The sequence below is a fragment of the Leuresthes tenuis genome, unplaced genomic scaffold, assembly GCF_036924035.1.
Source record: "Leuresthes tenuis unplaced genomic scaffold, fLeuTen1.0.hap1 SCAF_19, whole genome shotgun sequence".
NCBI lineage: Eukaryota > Metazoa > Chordata > Actinopteri > Atheriniformes > Atherinopsidae > Leuresthes > Leuresthes tenuis.
Window position 1 is genome coordinate 20,214,461 of NW_027325373.1, and position 24,297 is coordinate 20,238,757.

Genomic DNA, 24,297 nt, shown 5'->3' on the forward strand with positions numbered 1-24,297 from the left:
TGTTTTTTCCTCCTTAACGGAATCGCTGTGGAAATCCCTAATTGGATCCATCTGAGAGGCTGATTAGATAAACTCCTAATTAAAATCAGATCAGCAGAATTTGGACCCCGTATCCTCCTGTACCGCAGCAGCGCCGCCACTAGCGCTGGTTCCAGTTAGCCCAGCTTTTTTGTTTCCCCCCAAAGAAAGCTCTGTTGTTGCTCTGCTTCCCTGGATCACAGTCTACGGCTCATCTCCCCTGCCACACATGTGGACGTATATTCTAAACACTGAGCACATGTGCTCTCTGACATCACTGGGCTCCTACATGTGCATCCTCGTTTTCTGATTGTGTCTTATGTGTCTAGCTAGTAAAAACCAGAAATGTAATTCTATTTTGTGTCTTTATTTATGTGGTGTACGTGAAGAATCTGTGTTTTTCTCCTCTATCCATGTTGTAATTTTCCACTTTAGGATTACGAACACTCAGTCTCTCTGGTTTATCACTAAAAGTCAGATGCCAGAGTTCAAGTTTGTGATCTATTCTTTGCTGCTGTTAAAAGCCAGAAATGAATACCCATCAATCAATACTATGACCACAACTGGCATCTTGTGAAAAGAACTGTATGTGTGAGTGCCATAGACCACCCATACAGACGCATATGAAGTCACATAAACAGAATGAGGAAGCAGGAGGAAGAAGATGTTCCTGAAGTTGGATTTTTTTGTCTTTTTTAAAAAGACAGACACTGTGGTGCAAATGTGTCAACATGCGGTTAATGTGACTTCAAGTGACTGATATGTTGCATTACGGCACCATAAATATCATCAATCTGTGTTCCAGAAATTCCAAGACATTGAAGAAAACCACATTCTTCACATGAAGGAGATCATTCGGTCATACTCGCAGTCTGTGGATGAAACGCACATTCAGATCGGAGAGGTAAGTGTCCACGCAGTGACACATGCGCACATACGTACTCTCAAACATTCCTGTGGGTGGAGCTGGTGTCTTTGTTGACCTGAGCCTGTGCTCACTGGGTTCACTGTCTGTCATGTCAATTAGTGTCATCTTTGATCTCGCTAATCATTTAACTAAGAAGCAGGAAATGGTTCATTCATCCTTTTATACCAAGCAATTAAAAACTGATCAAAACTCCCTCTCAGCCTATCGAAAGCGCCTCCAGAAGTCTGGGCTCTTGCCAAATATGGTGTCTGAGATTTAGAAGTTCCAAACGGGCCTCGTTGTCTCTGGAAAAGTGTGTTTAGGTTTGAGAAAATTGCGTCAAGTCCAGTTGTGAAGGCTTTCAAACATCATCCAGAACTACATTAGTCAGTATTTAATGTTAACCAGAGATTTAATTTCATTTATTTATTTAGCAATCATACTTACTAGTGCCACACAGAATAAATCAACTAACTACAGCCTGCTGCTCTGTTTGCATTAATCTGTAGCTGCTCTGTACAAACTGCAGTAATCCTATTTATTCCCTGCAGGGGGAGACACCGTTCCACCAAATAATCTCGAGCCACGCTGCTTTGTTGCTAGTTTGACAGAATTAGTTACAGCAGGATACTGCAGGTAACTCATCCCCACAGTTCCTGCCTCTGTGCAGAATAAGCTGCTCTATATACAGGTGGTTCATCTATCCAAATCAGAAAGTCTTTAAGCTGTCTGGGAAATTCTCATTTGGTGAAAAATGGGGCAATGGGAGTAAGGAAGAAGAAAGCTGGCAGAATCCTGCTCATTTGTTGGTTTTAGTGATGAAGAACAACGTTGCAAACACACAAAACCATACATCTGCCGGTACTAGTACTTAAAATATACACTATTCTAAGTTCTCTGTAAGTTAGACATACACACATGGCTCTTTTGTTGTGTTGTTGGGGAATAGTTTTACATTCATGTTCCCCCTCATTTTAGGAAACTCTTTGATTATCAGCTTCTAGAATACAATTACAATTATTCTTGTATTTTGTCCCAATATATTTATGTACTCATGATTAAATTTACATCTGCTGCATTTCTGATATTATTTCTGCAAACAAGGGTTCTGACATAGATTTGTCACACCAAAGGTGAATGAAATACACACAGAACCTAAGCGTTTAGGGTTTTTAAGGGTTGAATATGTCATACGCAGTGTTCACTAGCAAAAAAACAATAGATGAAACGTGGGAGTTGTTGAGCTTTGGAAAATGATGCCCAATATTATTTGGCAAATTGTGTTTTTCATGTACTCTTTTACCCTTAAAGTAATGAATTCTGATGAATGCTTAACAAGGCAAAAGTAGATTTAGTCCTTCACAGTGGATCATATAATTATTTGGCAATTATCAGCGGAAAGAATTATTCTTCAGCATAATTACCAGAAGAAATGTTTTCAACCTCACTTATTCGATTAAGTGAAACGCAAAATAACGAATAAAACTCAGTGATCAATAACGCCTCGCCCTCTTCTCTATAGCTGCATGAGCCTTCATCTATGGAAGTCTGTTTTTGTGTCTCTCAGGTTATTGATCTGTTAATGATCAACTGTCACTGAAGCAGCAACTACCAAATTTTCTTCAGACATGTCAATCGCCCTCCCTCACATTTGAACCAGGCCCACATGCTCTTTATAGGGTTAATTCTGTCTGGTCTGTGAAGAAGTTTTACCCTTGGAAACGGTCCTGCATAAGGGTCATGGCCTTGTTGAATACAGCTTTCTGTATTTGTCACTGTTTGAAGAAAGATTTAATAAAGCTCTCACTCAGTAAGAGTCTGAGCTGGGCTGTTATCCTCAGGCACGTTTTATCTTGGTGGGCTTGAACCAAGAGTGAGAGGATGTGAGAAAACAGTGAGCAGCGTAAAGAAAGAGCAATGTCTTCTAAAGGAAGTAGTTGAGCAGAAAGAAAGTTTAGAAAGAATTAAACTGGCACAGAGGCAGGTGTGCCTGCTGTGTTTTTCAAGTGAACATTTGTATGTGAGCGAGGATACCTTCGAGGCAGATGCGTGCGGTCAAAAGTCTCAGTGGGATTAGGTCTTTTTCTTACTGTGCATGCGTGGGTGTACGTGTGTTTGTGTGAGAGATGAGTCGGCCAGGCAGGTTGGTGACATTAGCGGCCACCATCATGGCAGCAGCACCTGACAGATTGCGTGTGCTACTCTGAGCACACTTCCTCACCGCAGCAACCTCCCCGCTGCCTCACCCTCACCCCTCCCACCCCCTCCCCCAACATCCTCTCCTGCCAGGGCATAGAAGGCTGATCCACTCCACCTTACCACTGGGGCCTGGGGGCGCAGACACATATACGTGTGTTTGTTTGTTTGATAGTGGAGCCACTCCGCGCTTATAGTATCACGCACATCTAAATGGTTTGTTGAGATGGCACAATCAGCCGCTGTTCTTCATCTTTATGCATGTGTATATATATATATATATAGCTTCTGCCTCCCCCTCACTAAACACACAAGCAGACATGCACATCAAGAAGAAACGAGCAAACAAACGGCATCCTTCCTCTGTTAGTGCCCGGGGGGGGTATTGGTGCCAGCAACATTTACAGTGGACTGACTGTGAAGTTGAGCATGTTTCCACATGCTAAGTAAACAAAGTGAAGGTTATAAATACTAACTGAAAGTGGAACAACTCAAGTTGAATTAAGACTAATTGTAGCAAACTGTCATGAAGCAGTCACATGAAATGGGGGCTATAGCTGAAAAGCAATCACTGAACAGAAAGTTTAATACTGGCTTATTTGACAATAAATTGCACTCCCCCCTACCAGGGATGGATTTCAGTTCAGTTTCATCGGTGATTTAGAGATCGCTGTGTAAGTAACGTTGCATTCTGCTGTATAAAATAATACATTTATTTGTGTATATAGCAAAAAAGAGAGCAAATAAAGCTTATACTAGTGGAACACGAGATCATCTCGGGTTGGAACTCACCTTTGCTCACTCTGCCCTCATTTAGATCTCAGACACACTCGTCTGAAGTTCCACGTGTCTCATCCATTTGTGACGCTGTCATGATGCCAAAATCTATCCACAAATAAACTGTTGCCAAAGCACTCAAGACTAACTTTGTTTTAGTTCCAGATATAGGAACAACCAGAACCTGATTGAACTATTTAAACACACTCGCAACAAACACTTGCAAAATTCAAATGGTACCAGTTACGCTATTATCATACTGTAAGTGTTTCGAGATGCACTGATGGATGTGCTTATGATCATATTTCCGTGGTTGATCGCTTGGTCTAAAATGTGAAGCCAGTGAGGAGATGTGCAGCTACTGACTGTTGGTAAACTGTCACCACAGCATCTCTGGCTTCGATAAACTCCAAAAAGCTTTAACTAGTGTCAGGAACTATTTTTTCCCCCACAAACCATTATGGTGTCATGATCAAGACTCACTTCCATCTGATCAGGGTGCAAGTGGTCCTTTTGAAAATAATTCCTCCATTTTCTTGTCCAAATATGGTCCCTTCTGGCTTCAAGCGAGCAGTATGGCGATGGCCGAACGCCGAACTTGTGGCTCGAAACCGCACTTCACAAACAACTTTACGATGGGTACGCCCACTTTTATTTACAGTCTGTAACTGCGGAGCCAAATTAAAACGAAAAACAAACAAACGCATCGGACCCAATGCAATCAAAAAGAAATGCATTTCAATAATGAAGAGTGACACAAAATAACGTTTTTGTTATTTAGCCCAGTCTTAACCAGTACTCTTGAACGGTATCACACCCATTTTTGATTTCAGCCTGGCTGCTGTGATGGGTAACCTTTACAGCAGCTGTTATACTTGGATGAAAAGACAACATTTTTCATCAGCTTTCGGAATGTTTAGTCCAAAGGGTTTCAGCTGGGTTTCAGCTGTGCAGCGACGCATTGAACAATGCAAGCTGTACAGCATTGGAAAGGTCTTGAGCCACCAAATATTCCTTTATGCGTTTCCAGGAAAACAGGAAATAAGTGCAGCAAAATGTTGACACGTGCAAATAATCATGGAAATACAATATGAAAGGCTAAATAGAGTTTGAACAATTCTAACAGGATTGAAAGTCAGTATTTGGTATGAACACCTTTATTCTTCAACACAGCCTGAACCATCTTAAACGTTTAGCGTTCTTATCGTTTTTTCTTTAAGTGTACTTCAGGAATAGTTCTCCAGGCTTCTTGAAGGACATCCCAAAGCTCTTCTTTGGATGTTGGCTGCCTTTTGTTCCGTTCTTTGTCAGGATGATCCCACACTGCTTCAGTAATGTTGAGATCCGGGCTCTGAGGAGGATTCATCCCTCCATAAGACCTGTTGCCTCTGATTTTCAGCCCACTTCTGGTGTCATTTGGCATAGCTCAGCCTTTTCTCCCTGTTTCCATTAATTGAGAAAAAACATTTCTGATGATTGATTGATTTTCTTCCTGTTTCTTAGGGACTTAGGGACAAGACAACAATACTGTACATGTTATAAAAGATTGATCATTGTGAATTTGAACAAGAATGGGGAAATAATGTGAATATATGAACTAAACTGAACTTGTTTTTTCCACGTGTCGCCTGTAAAGCTGCCATTAAATGTGTGAATATGTGTATATATCTTCTTACTTTGTAGGTCCACAATGAATTTGTGAGGAACATTGAGAACACGTCAGTAGAGAGCTTAATACAAAAACTGTCTGAGAGCAAAGGAACAGGCACGGAGAGACCAGGTGAGCCACCACAGCTTTCTATGTTTCACTCTAATGACTGATGTCCATGTTTGTGCTAACTGTCAATACATTATGTTCACGGGTTAAAACTTTCAAGCTGATCCTGCCTTCTGGGGGTGTATAGAGAGGGGTAATTAGAAATAAGAGAGGGCCATCAGAGGCAATCATAGTAATCTGCTGTAAAGGTAGGCCGGCTTGACATTCCAGTAGGCATGTGACACACGAGGGGGTTTGCTGTGCTTGCAGACTAAGCAGGCATAACCAACTTTTTGAGGAGGTCAGAGCTCAACAATGACTCTTGTGTAAACTTTGCCATGCCACAATTATCAAGAGAATACTCCTCAGACTGCTTTGACTCTACTCCCTCACCACCCTGTTTCACACACACACACACACACACACACACACACCCACACACACACGTCCATATGAATTGATTATTAGTTTTTTAGTTGTAGCTCTGAACCTTTGCATTTGTACTGTTTCAGTTTTACTGACGCCAGTCTATGCAGTTTGAATCATGTGACCATTATACCCTGTAATAAATATGAGCTCACTAGTCTCTGTACTTGTACTACATTACGTCAGGTCACGGGCACAAAGGCCTCACCTCCGCTGTGTTTGTGTGTACACAAGTGGTGACCCCTGTTTCCAAACACTGTGTCCAACGAGTGGTGGCCTTCATTTGTTTGGACAGCAGAATTAATTGAGGTTGAAAAAACGGTCAGAAAATTCCTCCAGTATCAAGCTGTTCATTAGGGATTGCAAAGCAGCTCCGGCCCTGTCAGAAAAATATCCTGCCTGTCCCCTGATGAAATAGCTGAACGGCTGGCCGGCCCAGGGCCTTTATAGAGAGAGAGAGGTTGAATAAACTTTCTATTGCGGAAACAATCCCAAAGTGACACGCTGCGAGGCAGGGGGGTTCGGAGTGTTCAACGATATCCAGCTGAGCTGTCAACTGGCGGTGGGCCAGGCACGCAAACCCCCTCCACCCCTCTTTCACTCCCAGTGCCATGTGAAGCATATGCAATTTAAAAAAGCATTTTCCGCTCATGCGTGACTGCATGCGCCCTCGCAGAGTAGAAAGAAAAGAAACATCTTTCCTTGTATAAACACAGTCGTCTGTCTGTTTGGGAGTGGTTTAAACACTTCCTAATGTCTGTCCAGATTTTCGGTGATATTCACGTGCGTGCCGCTTTTTTTTTTTTTTTTTTTTTGCAGTTGGTGTGCATAAATATTGTCAGATGCAATAGCAGGATGCTAGCGGCAAAGCTTTCCTGCTCTGCCTTGGTCCTGTGTAGATGCTTCCACTTCAGGGACCTTTTGTATTCCGTTGTTTAACAATCCCAACAACTGATGCAATAATCAAGGATGATGTCATGAGTTAAAGATAAAAATATTTGCGCCTGTTTTAGGTCCATACAGTGAGGGAATGATGGAACAATATTGTTGCTGCTGTGACACAAAGTTCTTGAACGAGCGTGCTGATTTTGTTTTGATTGGCATGAAACTCCCTTCACAGTCATTCGTATTGTGCATTTGCCAGCGGTGAAGAGGCTTGATATTGCACAGTGGAGTAGATCGGTCATTGGTGTACTTTATCCACTTCACTTGGCGTGATGCAGGCCTCTCGTGACTCGCCGCTTCCCTGCGCTTCACTCAGCACTGCGCACGCCAAACAATGCGTCAATTCTGCTCGCGACTGGCGTCCTCTGGGGAGACCACATCAGGCCGCTGCTACTGTATACATTTTGAGTTAAAATATCGTTAGCTTTGTTGTTTTCAGGTCATGGCATGTTTGTGAAGCAGGAGTCTTGCCGGAGGGTCCTGCCCCATCTTTCTGCCTCTGTGTCACTCTCCTGCTCATGTTGCTGCTTAGCTTTTCAATTATAAAGCATGCAGTATATCCGAGTCTGTCTGTTTGTTTGCAAATAGAGACTGCGCCTCCTCCTTATCCGTACACGACTGCAACACCAGTGATGCTCTCGTGTGAAAATAAAGCAACAAATGAGGTGTCTAGCTCTCCAACGCGAAAGCTGCACAAACTGACACACGCAGCCTGGTGTCCAGGACTGACATGTATCCAGATTGCACGTCTTGCCCTTTAGTTTTTTGCAGCTTTCATTGTGTGAGTTGGTTTGTGTTTGTTTGTGCCTCGACCCTTCAATAAGCCGCAGTAAACATTTCCGAACTGACACATGGAGCATGAAAATCGAATTGCGATGCCTCGGGGGTAAATGTGCATGATTGATGAGCATTGAATTAAGCGTGAACTTAGTTGGTTTTGGCACGTCATCACGTGATTGATGCATTTTAAGAATCAAAAGAAATGTTATTTAATGTTAAATACTCGGCCGTTCGATGGAATCGGTATGATGAGTGGTTTTTATGTCAGTGTGCCCGGGATTATGTTGGATTTGTTTGTTTTCAGTATGCTTTTTTTCTTGGACATTTCGTGCATACCAGGAATAAGGCTTTTCTTAAGCCGGAGGAGCATATTTGTCTATGGGGCTTTAAACACTTCATTGCATGTACTCGTGGGCTTTTTTGTCTTATCGTAATTGGGTTATAAGCTTGTGTGACCCATGTGGGCCAGTTAAAGGGGCAGTGTGTAAGAGCCGCTGTTCATCAGAGTCTGTAATTTCCAAGTGCGTTTGAACGGTATTTGCTAGATTCTGTCATTTCCGGTTGCGCATTGAACGCAACACTCAACGCTTCGGAGAAACTACGGTGGCCTAACGCTGCGTGCAGCACACACTACCCAACACATCCATCACTCAAATGTGTCACGATGTCTTCTCCATGAAGTGAAACCACCTTCTCAAGCTCTGAGGTTACTTTTAGAGATGTTACATTAGCATTACCATTAGCAGGCAACACGTTTTTCTCACCATTCGCAGAGTGTATCACCGGGATGGGAGACAGAGGTAAGAGAGAGAGGAAGAGGACGAGCAGGCAGAGCTGCTGGAGCAGGCAGGGCGAGGGAAGGGCGAGGGGGAGGAGAGGAGGAGAGGATTCAAGATGATCTCCGTAACATGACGCTGTGTAATTTCTGTCCAGCTCACAAAGCTACTTGGTAGTTTTGGTGCATAAACTCACGTGAATCAACAGTTTTCAACAGGGACACGGAGAAAATGTTACATTTGTTTAATCAGATCAGCTGATCTCTGGGGCTACAGCTCATTTACATTAGTAACTTCCCAAAATTGGAAAAACTTCCAAAATATAGTCCGACTGCTTCCTCGTGTCTTTCTTTCTCTTCTACAACGTCACATCCGGCTTCTTCGTCTGCAAAGTAGCGGCGAATCGCGCTACCGCCACCCTTTGTCCCTTCTCGGCCACTGCAATCAATATGGCGACGCAGGTGGTGTCCCTCCGGCTAAACCTTTGTGTAGAGCGGACTGTAAATAAAAAGGCGAAATCTAAAGTAATAAAAACGTAACGACTCGTTTCATAGGGTGACTATATAGCACTAACAACACAGTTACATGTATTATATTCCATTTCTGTTAATAAATCACTGTAATTATTACACACTGCTCCTTTAAGCTCCAGTTCAGTGTAGGCCTGTAGACACGCTTGCAGTTTGGGGCGAATACCAAGGCCGCCGCTTACATTTAGAATAACTGTATAATCGCAGTGCTTTGTGTCACCAGGAGGGACTGTCACATCTCTGTGAGGGCCACCAGACACACAGTTGACTCTGCTAGTGACCCCGTCTACCCTCTGGGACCCACCCAGCCCTGTCTGTGTGCTAATTCTGCATGGCACGCCAGACTGCATGTTGTGTTCAGTTTTGTATGTCTGCGTTTGTGGTTATTGCGTGATGCTCATTCATAGCATTCACAGTAGTGGGTCATTGACCCTTTCTGTGTCAAATGAACCTAAATGATTGTTTTGGACTCATTAGGACCCATCGAGTTTGAGGAGTGCAATGCTGCTGTTGCAACAGAAGGTATGTTATATGCAGAATTTACGGACCTGATGTTTTTTTTCTGGCTATTCTTTTTTTTCGTTTGCTGAAAAAAAACATTTTTTTCTTGTAATTACTCTAAGGTGCCAAACCCAGAAAGAGAAAACCATTTGGTATCCCAGGCCGCAGGAAAGACAAGGACACAGACTCCACGTGAGTGCGGACATCATCGTCAGAACATTCTTTTTACCTCTCATATGTAAGTTGGAGGATTTTTCATCACCGTGTGGCTGCTTTGTCTTCCAGGGAGTCCACAGAAGTTGAAGCTGTTGTGAGTATATTTTTCACTTAAACAGACAGTGTCTGTATTGTTTGAGTTGACTCCTTTGTATCTGTTTTAAATCAGCTTGGTGTTTTATGACTTTTAGACTGCAGGAGGTGAACAAGACCCTTGTTCATTTTAGTCTGCTCTGTATTTTTCTGCTTGAACATGTGACTCTCTCTCTCTATGTCATTGTTCCCTTTTGTTTGTTTTGAAAATTTGCTCATTCATTCAGTTCACTCTATTTCCGCATGTAGAACACTGCCAATGGTGCTCCCCCTGGATATTATGGGTCCATAGACATCCAGAACGCTGTAAGCAAGCTAATAACCCTACACTTGCCAGTAAACAGACACACACACATACAGTCAACATTCATAAGCAGATTCCTTTAGTGGAACACAGCAGGCTAATACAGTGTGTTGATTTCAACGACACCAGTTTAAGAAAAGACATAAAGAAGAACACTTTCATCCGTTAAAATTTAATTTATCCTGTATCTTAAAGGAGATTTATAGACATCCAAATTATAGAAATGACTGGTAGTTTTTGATGATTACGTGTATTCAGTTCTGTGACAGCCACAATAATAACAATATCTCCAGTGTTTTCACTGTGTAGCTATTTTAATTTGTAGTTTAACTGTAGGTACAAATAATTTTGAAAAAAAAACTTTTTCCTTTTATGTAAAAGAAACATCTTATAATTGACTATGTGATCTATAGTACATTTAAACTGGTTTATAAAGTGTGTTTTAAGATTCATTTAGACTAAAGTAAGAGAAACAAAATCTAAATTCAGAAAGTTATGACTTTTTGAAATGTAGCAGTGGCTGGAAGATTAATGTAAGAAAGGAAAAAAACAAGTGTTACTAAACTAAAAAAGTTTTTTGGGAGGTTATTTACAAAAATATGGTGATAATATAATTTAGAAATAAACTAGACATTTTTAGCTGAGACAAAAACATACAAGCTTTTATGTGGTTGCTTTTAAATTGAATAAAAAATGTCATTTAAATTCAAATTTGATTTAAATGAATCTTTTCTCTTTGTGTTTTTGCAGAATGTTCCTAAAGTTGATGCAGACGGCTTCTGCATCAGACCTGAAGTAAATGAAAACGATATCCTTTTCATCTGAGAGGCTCAGACCCACCTGCAGTCTGAGAGCAGGCGTAAATAAAACTCTTTTCTTTCTGCTCTGTGTCCATTTTAGTTTTTTTTTTCTTTAACATTTCTGCTTACATGCCAAAGACAGCACCTTCTATTCGTCCAGCGACTCCGAGGATGAAGACGAGCCCAGGAAGTTTCACGTACAGATCAAACCTGTTCAGCCGAATAATGGCACGCACCAGAACCGAGCGAACATCGATGAGCTCAAAGCCTCCATCGGAAACATCATCCTGTCACCCTCAACCTCGGTATGGCTTCACAACATCCCGCAAACGCATCAAATCCTCCCAGAATCAAACCTGTTGATGTCCTCCACTGGTGCAGCAGAAGTCTGCTCTGCCTCTGTAACACTAGAGGGCAACAGGGCAGCATCTGTCTGAGAGGACGGCAAAACCATTTAGCCATAGACGTGCGCCATTAGTTACTCTTTTGTGAAGCTTATTGTATTTACATTAGAAGCAATATGTCATGTCTAATTTAGTTTAAATGCCACAGTGGTTTCTGATTCATTAGGGATCCTGTTCACACTCATTTCTTGTTTTGTTTTTACTCAGAATTTGGTTTCATGTCAAACAACTGTGGTATCAGTTTTATTTTCTTTCTCTTTAAAGACAAATATTAAGTGCTCGGGATCAATTTCTGAGTTAAATATCTGATGTTGTTGGACCTTACTGCAAACTCACACTCATACACTCAGCCCTCCTTGCAGAGACTTTTGGGAATATGGTCAGCAGGCTACACACACACACACACACACACACACACACACACACACACACACACACACACACACAAGCTCAGTCTGATCCATTACCACACCCATGCAGCTCTTCATTCAGCTCCTTGTCCCCCTCCATCACTCAATCTCTGAATCACTCTCTGCTGCTCTATGAAAATAGCCCCAGTCATTAAAATTTAAAACCACTACTGCTTGTGTGCAAACACGGCACCGTGTGTGTGCGAGCGTGTGTGTGTGCACTGCACTGTTGTTGTTGTTAACGTTGCTCTGGAGCGGCTGAGAGGGCACGCTCGGTGCTTCACCCTCATCGCTCCCCGGCTGCTCCTGAAACCAATGTCACGGCATCTCCTCCGCCTCCTCCTCCCACTGCTTTCCCTGCTCTTCCTTCTCACCGTTGGTGTTGGGCCTCGCTCCTTTTTATTCATCTATTTATCCGCTTTTTGCTCTTTTATTGGAGCTCACTCACTCTGTGGTTATTCCTGAGCACTCTATGGAGTTGGGTGCCTAGATTTTTCCAAATTTTTTCTTTTTCCCAGAAGAAAATAATTATCAAGAGACGTTATCAAATAATTTTTGTGTTAAGGATTATCTTATACTTTTGGTAATTACAGTTTGTTTTTCAGATACAAAAAAACAAATGAATTTTTCCTCTCATGAAAGTACAAAACAGATCACTGTTGATTTGTGATTCAAAAACCATGAATTCTGTTGTCCTCTGCCTGCTCACGTTTATTTATGGATTTATTTGGCCTCTTTTTGCTTATTTTACATGCACAGAGTAGTTTTGAATGAGACTGACAACGTTCTTCCATGGTGGTGACGTTGCATCATCTGGAGTGAATTATTGAGCGATGTTCTTTCCTTCTTTTTTTCCCTCGCTGCTCATTTTTTTGTCTTCTTCATTTCTCCTCCTGTTTGGTTCTCCCTCCGTGGTGTTCCCTTTATTGAAATGGCAATGCAAGTCGTGTGTGAGTGCGTGTGTTTGTGAGTGTGTGTGGCCAGCAAGAGCCGTAATTGAACCCATTTGCCGCTTAGCGCCTGTGGGACTAAACCCCGGCCTTACAGCTCTACGGTGGTTAAAGGTTTTGCTATGTTCCTTAAACCCGTTTTGTTTCTTTTTCTCCCCTCCTCCCTTGACAACCTCCTAACCTTTCGTCTTGTAAGAAATGGGTCTTTTATTGAAACTGATGCACTTAGTTGCTCTTGGTTTGGTCGTCCTCAAGAGTATATCTTGAATATCTTGTGTTTCACAGCAAGACGTGGCGGATTTATGTCCGCAAAAAAATGCCTCTGAAGGAAGCTGGTGAAGTGTTGGGGGCATGCTCTATGCTGTCCCTGACTGATCGTTGTATAGGCTTAAACACACAGTTCTGAGCTGCTGACTTTTTCATCCTAGGTTTAATGTGAGGTATGTGAGTAGTCCTGTGATTTACTGTCTTTTACTCGGTCGTGGAAACTTCTCCCTTCCACTTGAGAATAGTTAGCAAGACCATTTTCAGCATGTAAAAGTGTTTTAAATCCATGTTTGTATTTTCACTTGAAAAATAACTTAAGAACTGAGGATTTGAAATATGAAACGTGTGTGTGTGGGGGGAGAATGAAGTTTAAATGTGTAAATTTAAGCTTCCACAAGTTGCACAGCTCCTCGGAGAGGATCAGTGACCCATAAAAGAGTGCATTCCACTTTGTAGAAAAGCATTTAAAATGTCCTGTGTGGAGAAGGATCACTTTTCCCTCATCAGTCTTGTCTTTTTTTGGTGTTTTTTTTGTTAGCAAACTAAACAAAGCTTTGGCAAGTTCCAGATTAAAATTCACATCAAGTCCTGTTGATTAATTAATGTGTGTGTTTGTTTGGTTTTCAGGGACAGATGCGGAGGAACCAGTCAAGTGAGTATTGTTTTAAACCTCTCTGTATCTGTGTTTTTTCATTTTATTTATTTTTATTATGAAAGAAGATTTTATTTTTTTGGGGGGGGGGTGAACAGTTGACTGTAAAAACACATTTTTGCTGGCTCGAGTTGTTTTTAAAGAGGTTGTCTTTAAGGAAGGAAAATCCAAAAACCCTGCCAAAACCAACATATCTTAAGAAAGGCTAAATATATATCCTATAAATGTGATGCTTAAGGGATGTTTCCCTCCTGTGGTACATATATGATTAATTGTTTAATTAGTTTTTTGTATTTTGACACGTCAGAGATCATTTGCTTTTGGCAAGCTGGCACGCTTCTGTGAACTTTGTACTGTTTGTCTTCCCGCGAGGACCTTGTAAAGGAGTCGTATCCTGCTCCAAGAGATGTTTTCAAAATGTAACTTAAGGCTTCACAAATTCTGCGAGTTACCTCAAACAAGTCCTTCCTCAACTTTGTTGCTGCTTTATTCAAAAAGAAAGCTTGAACTGTTCAAATTTTCCATGACTAATATATGAGAGGTCAGTCTGATTAAACACATTTGTTCTGATTTAAGGTTTTTTTTTGGACCACTGTGGTGAGGAAAAAAAAAAAACTTGCCAGATTCAGTCGATAGTGAATGATATGCAGGCTTTTTGTCCACACAATGGACTAAAAAAATGCGACTTCAGGTCCATATTTCAGCTATAGAAAGGATTTTTTTTTCCAGGGTAATGTAAACCAAAGCCAGGTGCTTTGTCTGCAGCGCCTTGCACTTATTGCCACAGCAAAAAGCAACATCTTAATTTAGTTTGATCCTTTAAATCAGCACCACAGAGCCCTGAGTGACGTGTGCAAAGCCAGATGAAAATGCCAACCAAAGCAAAAATAAACACACGGACGGATAAATACGAACATGGCATGTGAGATTGTTGACTTTAGCATGGATTGATTGAAACGGTGTATAGCAATGAAGTTATTGTTATTTTTTATTATTGTTTTTATCTTCTGTGCAGCTGCACTCTCCTACAAAATCCCATTTGTGTTTTTATTTTTCATGGTGAATTCTTTTTTTTTAATATGCAATATTTTTGTAAAGTTACAGTGTAATTCTTTTATTCCCCCCCCCCCATCATTGTGCAGCCCTAGTATGCTTCTGGACTTTCTCCTCTTTTTAAAAACCTCCAATCACGCATAGTGTCTGTATCAAGCTAAATGAAATTCATATTCACTTTCTGCAGCTGAAACACTCAGAGCTGAGATCAGTTTGCACAGGCTAATTGCATTGATAGATGTATACTCTACATACGCTTAGGAATCACAGGAGCACCTACATTAGGCTCTAAGGCTCAGGGTTCACGTGAGTATGTTTTCACTACAGTAGTTGGCCTACAACCCTGCCTTCCCCTTCACCCCCAATATCTGCCACAGCCTTCATCTCTTTTGCCTTTCACGCAGCTTCTGCAGCCAGCCAACTCCAGCTAACATCACTGACAATGTGTCCTCTCACAACAAATTTTCAAGCCCTATTTTGTCAGATTTACTCAAGTGTATGGCTGTAAATTTGGGTACTTTTTAGATTCATCTTTCTGCCTCTGGTGCTTAAGTGCTGCTTCAAGTTGCTTCTATGGATCTATCTTTGAGATGAATAATAACACTTTTAGACAGGGGTTTGAAATAACCTTTAGGAAAATCACTCCATCCCCTGTTTTAAAGTGCTTCCACAATATTGAAAACACCCTAACAGTATTTCTTTGGGACAATAAAGTTGAACTTTATGGGGCAGAATTTTTCTAACCTATAACTTACTGTAAATATACAGTACCAGTCCAAGCTTTAGACACACCGGTGTGTCCAAAGCTTTGACTGCTCCCGGAACTGTCAATGGTAGCTGGTGGTTTTGTTTTTAGTCAAAAGGTGTGATGTTCTTCAACCGAGACGCTTCAAAACACTTTTAAATGCTGGATGCTCAACAGCTTTTTTTTGGAGGGTTTTATTTTTACTTTGTCATGGGTTTTTCTCACTTGTTGGGAATGTGTGTTTTCTGTCATCTGTCGGTGTATGTGCATGAGTCTAAACTTTCTGCTTGTGTTTCTCTCAATGCAGGCGATGAACTGGCGAAACCCAGAGTACCGACACCATATGAGTGAGTCAGAACCTGCAACTTCCTTTGTGGCTCGTCTGTTCAATGCCAAAGTCTTCCCGAGTGCCATTGTTTTATTCATGCTTACCTAATCTGGGCTGCTTTTATTAAAGTTAGAAACGTTCTCTTAATCTCTGTCAGACTGACAAACAATGACCTTCTGTCTCTGGACCCACTGAGCCCGGCTCTGCCCATCGGATCCTCCTCCTCTGTGTCATCATCAACAGGTAACCTCCAAAGCCCGATACTATCCTGTGCAGATATGTTCTGCCACAAGTTCAAAATGACCTATAGGCCATTACACACACATCCAACATTTGCTGGTGTTTGTTAGTCATTCGCTTAGTTTGGTTTTAAATTGTGTTGTACCAAACTTTAAAAAAAACTTTAAAAAAGCTTAAATGGGGGAGAACATATTTAACTTAAACTCTTCTTTAAAGCTCAATTTAACTTTTTACTCTATACTCTTTTAACTGAGAATAAATTTAGCTTGCTGCTGCCAAAACTTTCTGCTCTTTACTTTTTAATGCCTGCTTTTCTTTCTTTCTTTTTCTTTTTTTGTTAGAATAATCAGGTTTCTGTACAACTAATGAGGTTAAGTTAATTTTTATTATTTATTAAGATATTAGCTCAGGAAAGGAAGTGGTGTGGAACTGGACAAGAAAATTGAACCAAATGTCAGACATGAGAGATTTTATGCCACCTGCTGTGTCCAAATAATGGGGACATGACTCCATTGTCTGTTTAATAACTATGAAAGTTAATGGTTACCCCTCCTCTTTCACATTCACAAAATGAATATGCAAAAAAACTGTTTTTTTTTTTAGTTATTTGATATGATATAGAAAGCATTTCTATATAGAACAAGATCTGTCTAACTTTGCTATACATTGATTCACTTAAGGTTGCAAGTGATAAAAGTAGTGACATCAGTGGAGAAATCAAAACAAACTACTTTTTACCTTATTGCCAAAAAAAGAAAAGAAAGAAAATCTGTCAAATTTAGCTCAAACTAAACCTAAATTCAGTCATTAAAAAAAAAAGTGAAAATGAAGTTTGTGGTTCACATTCACAGCGTTCAGATTTTCTTAAAAGCAAAGGTAGCCGCAGATGGAAGAACTGAGATGTGATGTCAAGAGAATATTCCACCTGTAAGTTTTTTTATTTCCCTTTTTTTTTTTTTTTTTTTGCATTTTAATCATGGCTGTGTTACTTTTTATTTTGACAGCCATAGTCTTCTCTGCATGCATTTTTCACTCATTCTTTATTGATTTATAAATTCCTTTACTTATAAAATTGAATGTGCATCTCATGCTTCACATGCATGACACCAGCATTTAAACAGAGTGACATTAGCACTGACCCATTACCCAGGTTAAGCATAATCCACAGTTAATTGGCACCTAGTTGAGGTCAGAGGGTCACCTATAAAGCCCACTGGCACGTATGTTGTCAAACAGTGTCTCGTTACTGTCAAAGGTCTCGGCTTAAAAGTCAAAAGAGCATCAAAAAGTGCCCTGATTAGGACGTGGCGATGAGAATTAATACCTGCTTTCAGCCCAATAAATTTCTTAGTGCGGTTTAGCTGTGCTACCAGCTACAAATGTGCACACAACACATTAAACAAGTGCAGCCTGATGTTAGAGGATGTTAAAAACATTAGATATTCACATGTGTACTAAAGATCACTTGTATTATACATCATGTTGTATTTACCTTGTTTGTTTTCATGGATTTTATTGTACATTTTTCTGAGTTTTTTTAACTTTTGTTTTTCATATCAAATTTTTTCAAATGTTTTTCTTTAATCATTCTTCCATTCTGTGACTTTATGTGTTGTTGGTTTGATATTTTTACCTGTTCTTGTCAGACCTTGCCTCTATCCTCTTTTCAATCCCTCCATCTCCATCTTTTGTGATGAATGACTCTGACGTCTTTCTGCCAGAGGCATCAGGTAAAATGTGATACACTGACCGTGTCAGAAAGTGACGCTCATCAACCAAGGTTTTGCATGGTTTAAACTCCGTTGATGTATTTTTGTTTCTCTTTATGGAAACATCAAAGTGTTCTCTACTGCAGATGCTTGTGATCAGACTTAAATGGTCAGGGTTTGCGCCTGTATGCTTTTATAAAATCAGAGTCTGCACCGTGCGTTTGAAGTTCTTTGACAGCCACTATAGATCCCCATATTCCATGAATCGCTTCAAAGTAATGAATTAGTTTCATGTTAAATGTGTCTAAAGATTACAAAATAAACTTAAGCAATAGTTACCAGCTGAAACATTAGCGATGTATGTATAAATGTTTCATTTTGCCATGAAAAACATTTGCATGTTAGTCACAGGAGAGTTCATCAATAAAGAGGAACAACAAATACTTTAATAACTTAACTAAACAAACTGCAGTGTGATTATGAAACCATGGTAACCATACTACTGCCAAACAACATCCTAGTACACACACTCTAATATATACTGATATGAAAAAGTCCAGATAAATACCTATTTGTGTGCTCTTCATTTTAATTCATAACACTGATGGAAAATAATGAAAACCCTTTAATCTTATTAACTCTGTAGAGATTACTTCTCTAAATGCACTGGTGCTGCAGATTTGTAACTAAAAGTCGGATAAATTTGTGATGTTTACCGCCTCTGTCAATCACATTACCTCCTTCAGCTGACACGGTGCCACAACAGGAGCGCTCTCCTCCCTTGGCAGAGTGCCAGCACTCCAAAGACGTCTCCTCTTTCTCTTCATCCACATCCTCTCCCTGGGATTCACCCGAAAACCCTTTCCAAGTACTTAAGCCCGCACCAGCGAGGGCCCAGAGTGCTCCCATCACCCAGCCCTCTGAGCCAGTTGATCCCATCAAAAGCCCGGCCACTGCCAGCCCTCCGAAGAGCGTCGACACCTTCTCTTCAGCGTCCTGGTCCCAGAGCCAATGGATTGCTTTCAGTGATAGCTTCACTCCGCCTTATCGTCAGGGCTCAGGATCTGTAAAGGAGCTCCAGAGGCTGCAATCAGGCTCCGGCAGGTCAAGTCGCTTCCTGTCTGACGACTCTGCAGACGCCTACTGCAAAGCAGCGGGTTTCAGAGAGGGCAGCAGCCTCTGTTTCACTGATGTCTTCTCTGACAGGGCAATGGCTGCAGCCCCAGCAAGCAAAATATTCAATGGTAACATAATTGCTGATGCTAAAGACATGTCATATGCCTGAGGTTTGGAATTTTCTTTTCTTTTCTTTTGTTCTATTAACCATGTCTTATTTCAGGCGTTTTTGTTTGGTAATGGAAACCAGCAATTACATTTGTCTGTGAATATTTTCAGTTGTTTTTCCATTGTTTTATTTCATTGATGCTTGTCCAGCCCACTGCCTGATTTGCAACATGTTTATCTCAAGTTTCTTTTTGTGAAATTTGTTTTGGAATGTGTTTTACTTTTTGCCCCGTTGTGATTTTTAATGTTTGATATTTTGCTGCCTTGCTGCATGACGGCTCTGCATCCAGCTGAATAAGTCGGAACACATGTTTGTTTGTGCCTAATGTCCATCATGTTGAACTATCAGTAACCAGGAGGATTTGCCTCTGTTCCTCTTTCTAGTGCCAGTACCGAACCGACCTACCACCCCTCTGGCGGCTGGCGGCCTTGTGCCCCCACCACGGCCCTCCTCCAGGCCCAAACTTCCCACTGGAAAACTCACAGGAATCAATGAAATTGTATGTAATTATTACTTCACCTCTACATGAACGTTTGGGCACTGCATGTGTTGGTGTGTATAGCTAAGTGAGGTAAAGATGGCCTGCTTTTCATGTTCGGTCACGCCTCCTGGTTGTTACTCAGTAACACCCCTTTTGGCAAATATCACAGCGTATAAATGTGTTTTGTAGCAGCTTTCATTTTTTTGTTTGGAGTATATTTGTCCGGTCCTTTGAGCAAAAGGCTTTTAAAGATTCTAGGGCTGTCATCCATGCACTGCTCTTTTAAGTTCTGTCAACAGATTTTCAGTGATGATTTGGTCAAGCACTGTGATGACCACAGCCTTTTTAAGTTAGTACACTGTGAATCTGAAGGTTGTGCTAAATCTTTTGCAGATGATTTGCCCTCCTAACAGTCTTACAACCAGTTCTCTTGGAAAATGTTCTAGTCCTTGAAAACCTCATGACGAGCTCTGCCTTCTGATGTCTTCTTTTAGCCTTCACCTGTTTTAAGGGCACCATAGTGCTAAACGGTTACTTGCAAAGCTTTGAAACCGGTAACATCCTCCCTTGATATGAAAAAGGGATTTAGAGTTGCATTACATAATCTGGCAATGTTTTGCCCTTTGGGTCCCCCTGCATGGGGATGTAACACAACTGCCTTAAAAACGAACCTCCATCTGAGCCATATGCACACCTAAACACATGAGCTTGTTGTCATGCTCAAGAGGCTGACAAAAACACCGTCAGAAGCCACTCAAAATGCCAAGCAACAAGGTTGGATAATGTTACAGCAAGAATAAAGACATAATAAGAATAAGACTGCATCATTTTTTTACATATGCTTCTCAATCTCTGATCAGTAACACGGCACAGGTTATAGTAGTTATATTAGTGCCTTGAGATGACATTTGTTGTAATTTGGCACTATTTAATATAAAATTGAATTGAATTATAGGAATCAACCACAGCTTCAATTCCCTGTGATTAACAGCCTATGCAGAGCAGAGGGAGCAATGATCGCATTCTTTTCATGAATATAAACCTGCATTATGGCAACTTTACCAGCAGAGCAAGTCAAATGTGACTAAACGCTAAACAAGAGAGCTAAGCAGTTATTACTTGCTACTAGTTAAGCCGGCTCTACGGCAGCAGCCTTGTGTGTCCAGTGTCTTGCCAACACACTTCAGCTTCCTTTTCTAAAGGTTCTTTATTATGGCAGGAGTTTGTTGTTGTCAAGTTTTTGGTGTGTGACATGGCACCATAAAGAAAAACGGTGAGGAGCCAGGCCAGAAACTGAAGTTAGGAAGTGTGGTGTAAGGTCTGGGTGCTTCAGAACAAGTCAGAAGTACGTAGTCTTAAGGTTCACATCTTTCTCACGAGTTGTTTTTTTTTAAGAGCTTAAAAGTGAAAGGGTGTTTAAACTTTAACACTGTGCTCCTTTAGTCGTGCTCCTTTTTAAAATTTTACACAACGAATATAATCTCCCCCACAAACATTGGAAACAGCGCTTCATGTTTAATTCTGTATCTTTTACAGATAAGGACATCACTGAAATATTTAGAGTATGTTTAATCTAGCTTTTGCATGCCACTGTAGCGTACTTTATTTGAGCAACACAAGATTGATTAGTGCTCAAAGTACACTTATAGCTCATATTTGAACAGCATCCTATGTTCTTTCCTTAATTCAGGTACGGCCATTCAGTCCACCCAAAGCATCTAATGCCAGCCCTCCTCCTCCGACGGCACCCCTTGCTCGGGCTGAGAGTTCCTCCTCCTTGTCCTCCAATGCCTCTCTCAGTGCTGGCAACACCCCCACTGTTGGTACGAACACTTCAGTTGTTTGGAGATCTTCTCTTTTCGTAAATGATTTTTTTCCTCCTCCTCCCCAGCCCCTCACCAACCTATCACTTACCTCTGTCTGTGCACCACAATGTGCTGTTCTGTCCATCCTCCTTCGCTTTCTTTCCTTCACTACTCTCCTTACAGAAGCTGAGCACACCTTTGCTCTCCCCCTCTCCTCCCTTGAACCAGAGCTGCTCTCCCTCTCTTCTCTTTTTCTTCTAAGCCAAAGTGAGTCTGCATTTCCAAACATGTTTCCCTATTAGACTCCACTTTCCACAGTAGTGCTTATACACACCCTGTCTTTACTCTGCATACATTTAACTGCTGAAGAATGTTTTCTTTAAGCCATGTTGTTCATCTTTGTGGGATCATATCAGCCTTGTCAGCTCAGGGCTCACCTATCAACATCATCACATGTATAAAAACTGGCTTACAAACATGCTCAGCATCATTTCTCCTCACATTTGTGCTCACTGGGTTTGTGTATCTCCTCCTTTCCTCTCTTTGCCTTTTAATGTGGCATAAAGAGGACGATGTGTTTGTAGCAAAGCTGCCTCCCTTTGAGAAGCGGTGTGAAACGCCAGCAGGTATAGTTGAGATTCATATTGGAGTGTTCTATATATTTAGCTAAAAAACTAACACCAGCTGGTTGAATGCACTGGATGGATGGATGGATGGATGGATGGATGGATGGATGGATGGATGGATGGACAAATAGACATGTTGCTTTGCAGTGGTTGCAGTTCTCAGTCTTCAGCGCTCTTCCTTATTATATTTCCAGCCTGTTCCTCATCATCAACTTCTAACATGAAAAAGATTTATTTAAAATGATGATGCAATGTCACTTATTTCTTTATTTGTTTACTTTTAGAAGTTTGAAGATGCTGTCTAATCATATTTTAGTGAAGCTAAAGCAGCTGTCGCACAAACCTCTCAAAAAGTAATCTGTGTTTATTTAAAAAAATAACAAAGTGCTCATTTGCAGTGTTTGAATGAAACACAGCGATTATGTAATACGTCTTTGCATGATTAAACCTTCCTAATTCTGACTGCTTTGGGCTGTTTTGAAAGTCTGACGTGCAGCTGAGTCAACAGACCCTTAACTCTGGGCCTTTCTCGTTCTCAGGGACATCTCGCGGTCCCAGCCCTGTGACCCTGGGATCCCAAGATGCATTGCCGATTGCCGTAGCCTTCACTGAATCGGTTAATGCTTACTTCAAAGGAGCTGATCCCACCAAGTGAGTCTCACATGACCTCCTGCTGCTCAAATGCCACAACATGGAGCTGTTTAAGTTATTTTCTGTGTTTTACGTGTAACTACATTACATATGGTGTTGTGAGTTCTTCACTTGATTGTGTTACACTTCACATTCGCTTGCCCAGTGTGTGCTTCACTAAGGAGTCTTTCAGTTGTGTGTTTTGCTGAGTTTTATCTCCCACTCGCTCTGCATGTGTGGAATGTTTTGTGTGAGTCTGACACCATTCTTTCAGGATGGATAACCTGCATGAGGCAGATTATAGTCTGGGGCAGAGAAAACATACAGTCTTTTATTGGTTAACTGCTGTTAAATTGCTGCTGTGCAAAAGGCTTATTTTTGCAGGGATTAGCAAATGGAACATTTCATAAGCGATACAACAGAGACACGGTGCAAAGTTAAAACCCACTGTGGGCCATTACCACCAGCTTAGACCAGCCTCCCAGGTGATGAGTGAGAAGTCTCCAAACCAAACTTTGCACTGCTGAAGCATACAGATGTACATAATGTTATATGCTGACGTGTTGTGAGGTGAACCAAGCACTTTAATGATAACTACACAAGAAGATAACATTTATTCATGGTTAAATCAGTGGATTATTTCTTGAGACTGTCCACATGGGCTGTCTGAGGTTGTGATAGACATTTTGCAAACTGAGTCATTTAAAAAGTTGTTTGCTTTATACACTAGCAAGCTAAAAGTTTAATTTTGTCGATGGCGCATTGTTCTGTACGAGGCTGTTGAATCCTCGGTGGTCGAGGTTCAGTCAGCCCCATTAGACATGTAGAAAACACACACACACACACACACACAGACTACTGTTTGTCACAAAACCACTGGTTTTCTTGTGAAAAAGGAATTTGAAAATTGATTGCTGCACTCCACAGATGCATTGTGAAGATCACAGGGGACCTGACATTGTCATTCCCCATGGGCATCATCAAGGTGTTCACCACCAACCCCTCCCCGGCCGTCCTCACGTTCAAACTGAAGAACATCGGCAGGCTGGAGCAGATCCTCCCCAACCAGCAGCTCTTGTACAGGTGAGGTGTCAGGAAACACCTCAGAACTTAAGCAAACCTATGAGCCGATACCTTGACAAAATAGTGGCTAAGTGAAAGAGGGATTTCGCCTCAACGATACACGTGAGAATCAAGGAAATGTAGTTTACGTCAGTGAGAGGAAATTAGATTAGTAATCTCACATAAAGCTATCATTAGGCTGTCAGGGAAGTATTTTCCAGCAGCCTCTCACAACCAGGTTGTTAACTGCCCATGTCTCTTCTAAAAGAGCAAAGAATAAAACACTTCACGTAACCGTTGCTTCTTTCAACACTTCATTGATTTAATGTATTTTTGTATTTCTCACCTCATTAGTCGTAGGCAAAGGTATTTAATGTATATTTCACCTCACATGCAGTGCAACGTTTCAGCAAGGCACTAAATGTGTTAGTTTGGTTTTAAACTGCACCCCACCCCCCCCCCCCCACCCCCCCCCCACCCCCCCCAAAAACCAATGAAGAATGGCATCTTTTTCTCGCTCTGGTTGCTCTCAGTTATCCCAGGACCACATGGCTGAGCTAATTGAATCAACTGGAATTCATGATTTAGTGGCTGGTTGGATATAACAGGGTCATTTTTTCCAAGC

General features: G+C 41.2%; 1 protein-coding gene across 7 annotated transcripts in view; it reads left to right on the forward strand.

Annotated features, from left to right (window-relative positions):
• Positions 1 to 24,297, forward strand: part of fcho2 (FCH and mu domain containing endocytic adaptor 2) — a 46,013-nt gene that overhangs the window by 15,991 nt on the left and 5,725 nt on the right. Inside the window, exons 7-25 of one of the 7 annotated variants that reach the window (XM_072371366.1) lie at positions 824 to 922; positions 5,582 to 5,678; positions 9,589 to 9,633; positions 9,735 to 9,804; positions 9,898 to 9,922; positions 10,171 to 10,227; positions 10,976 to 11,033; positions 11,155 to 11,330; positions 13,684 to 13,708; positions 15,023 to 15,067; positions 15,814 to 15,853; positions 15,992 to 16,077; positions 18,530 to 19,027; positions 19,452 to 19,567; positions 21,240 to 21,372; positions 21,538 to 21,621; positions 21,921 to 21,980; positions 22,520 to 22,631; positions 23,538 to 23,693. In XM_072371366.1, the coding sequence (XP_072227467.1) occupies positions 824 to 922; positions 5,582 to 5,678; positions 9,589 to 9,633; positions 9,735 to 9,804; positions 9,898 to 9,922; positions 10,171 to 10,227; positions 10,976 to 11,033; positions 11,155 to 11,330; positions 13,684 to 13,708; positions 15,023 to 15,067; positions 15,814 to 15,853; positions 15,992 to 16,077; positions 18,530 to 19,027; positions 19,452 to 19,567; positions 21,240 to 21,372; positions 21,538 to 21,621; positions 21,921 to 21,980; positions 22,520 to 22,631; positions 23,538 to 23,693 (1,982 nt within the window). The remainder of the gene's footprint in view (positions 1 to 823; positions 923 to 5,581; positions 5,679 to 9,588; positions 9,634 to 9,734; positions 9,805 to 9,897; positions 9,923 to 10,170; positions 10,228 to 10,975; positions 11,034 to 11,154; positions 11,331 to 13,683; positions 13,709 to 15,022; positions 15,068 to 15,813; positions 15,854 to 15,991; positions 16,078 to 18,529; positions 19,028 to 19,451; positions 19,568 to 21,239; positions 21,373 to 21,537; positions 21,622 to 21,920; positions 21,981 to 22,519; positions 22,632 to 23,537; positions 23,694 to 24,297) is intronic. The other 6 variants (XM_072371368.1, XM_072371367.1, XM_072371370.1 and 3 more) reach the window with 6 other exon arrangements.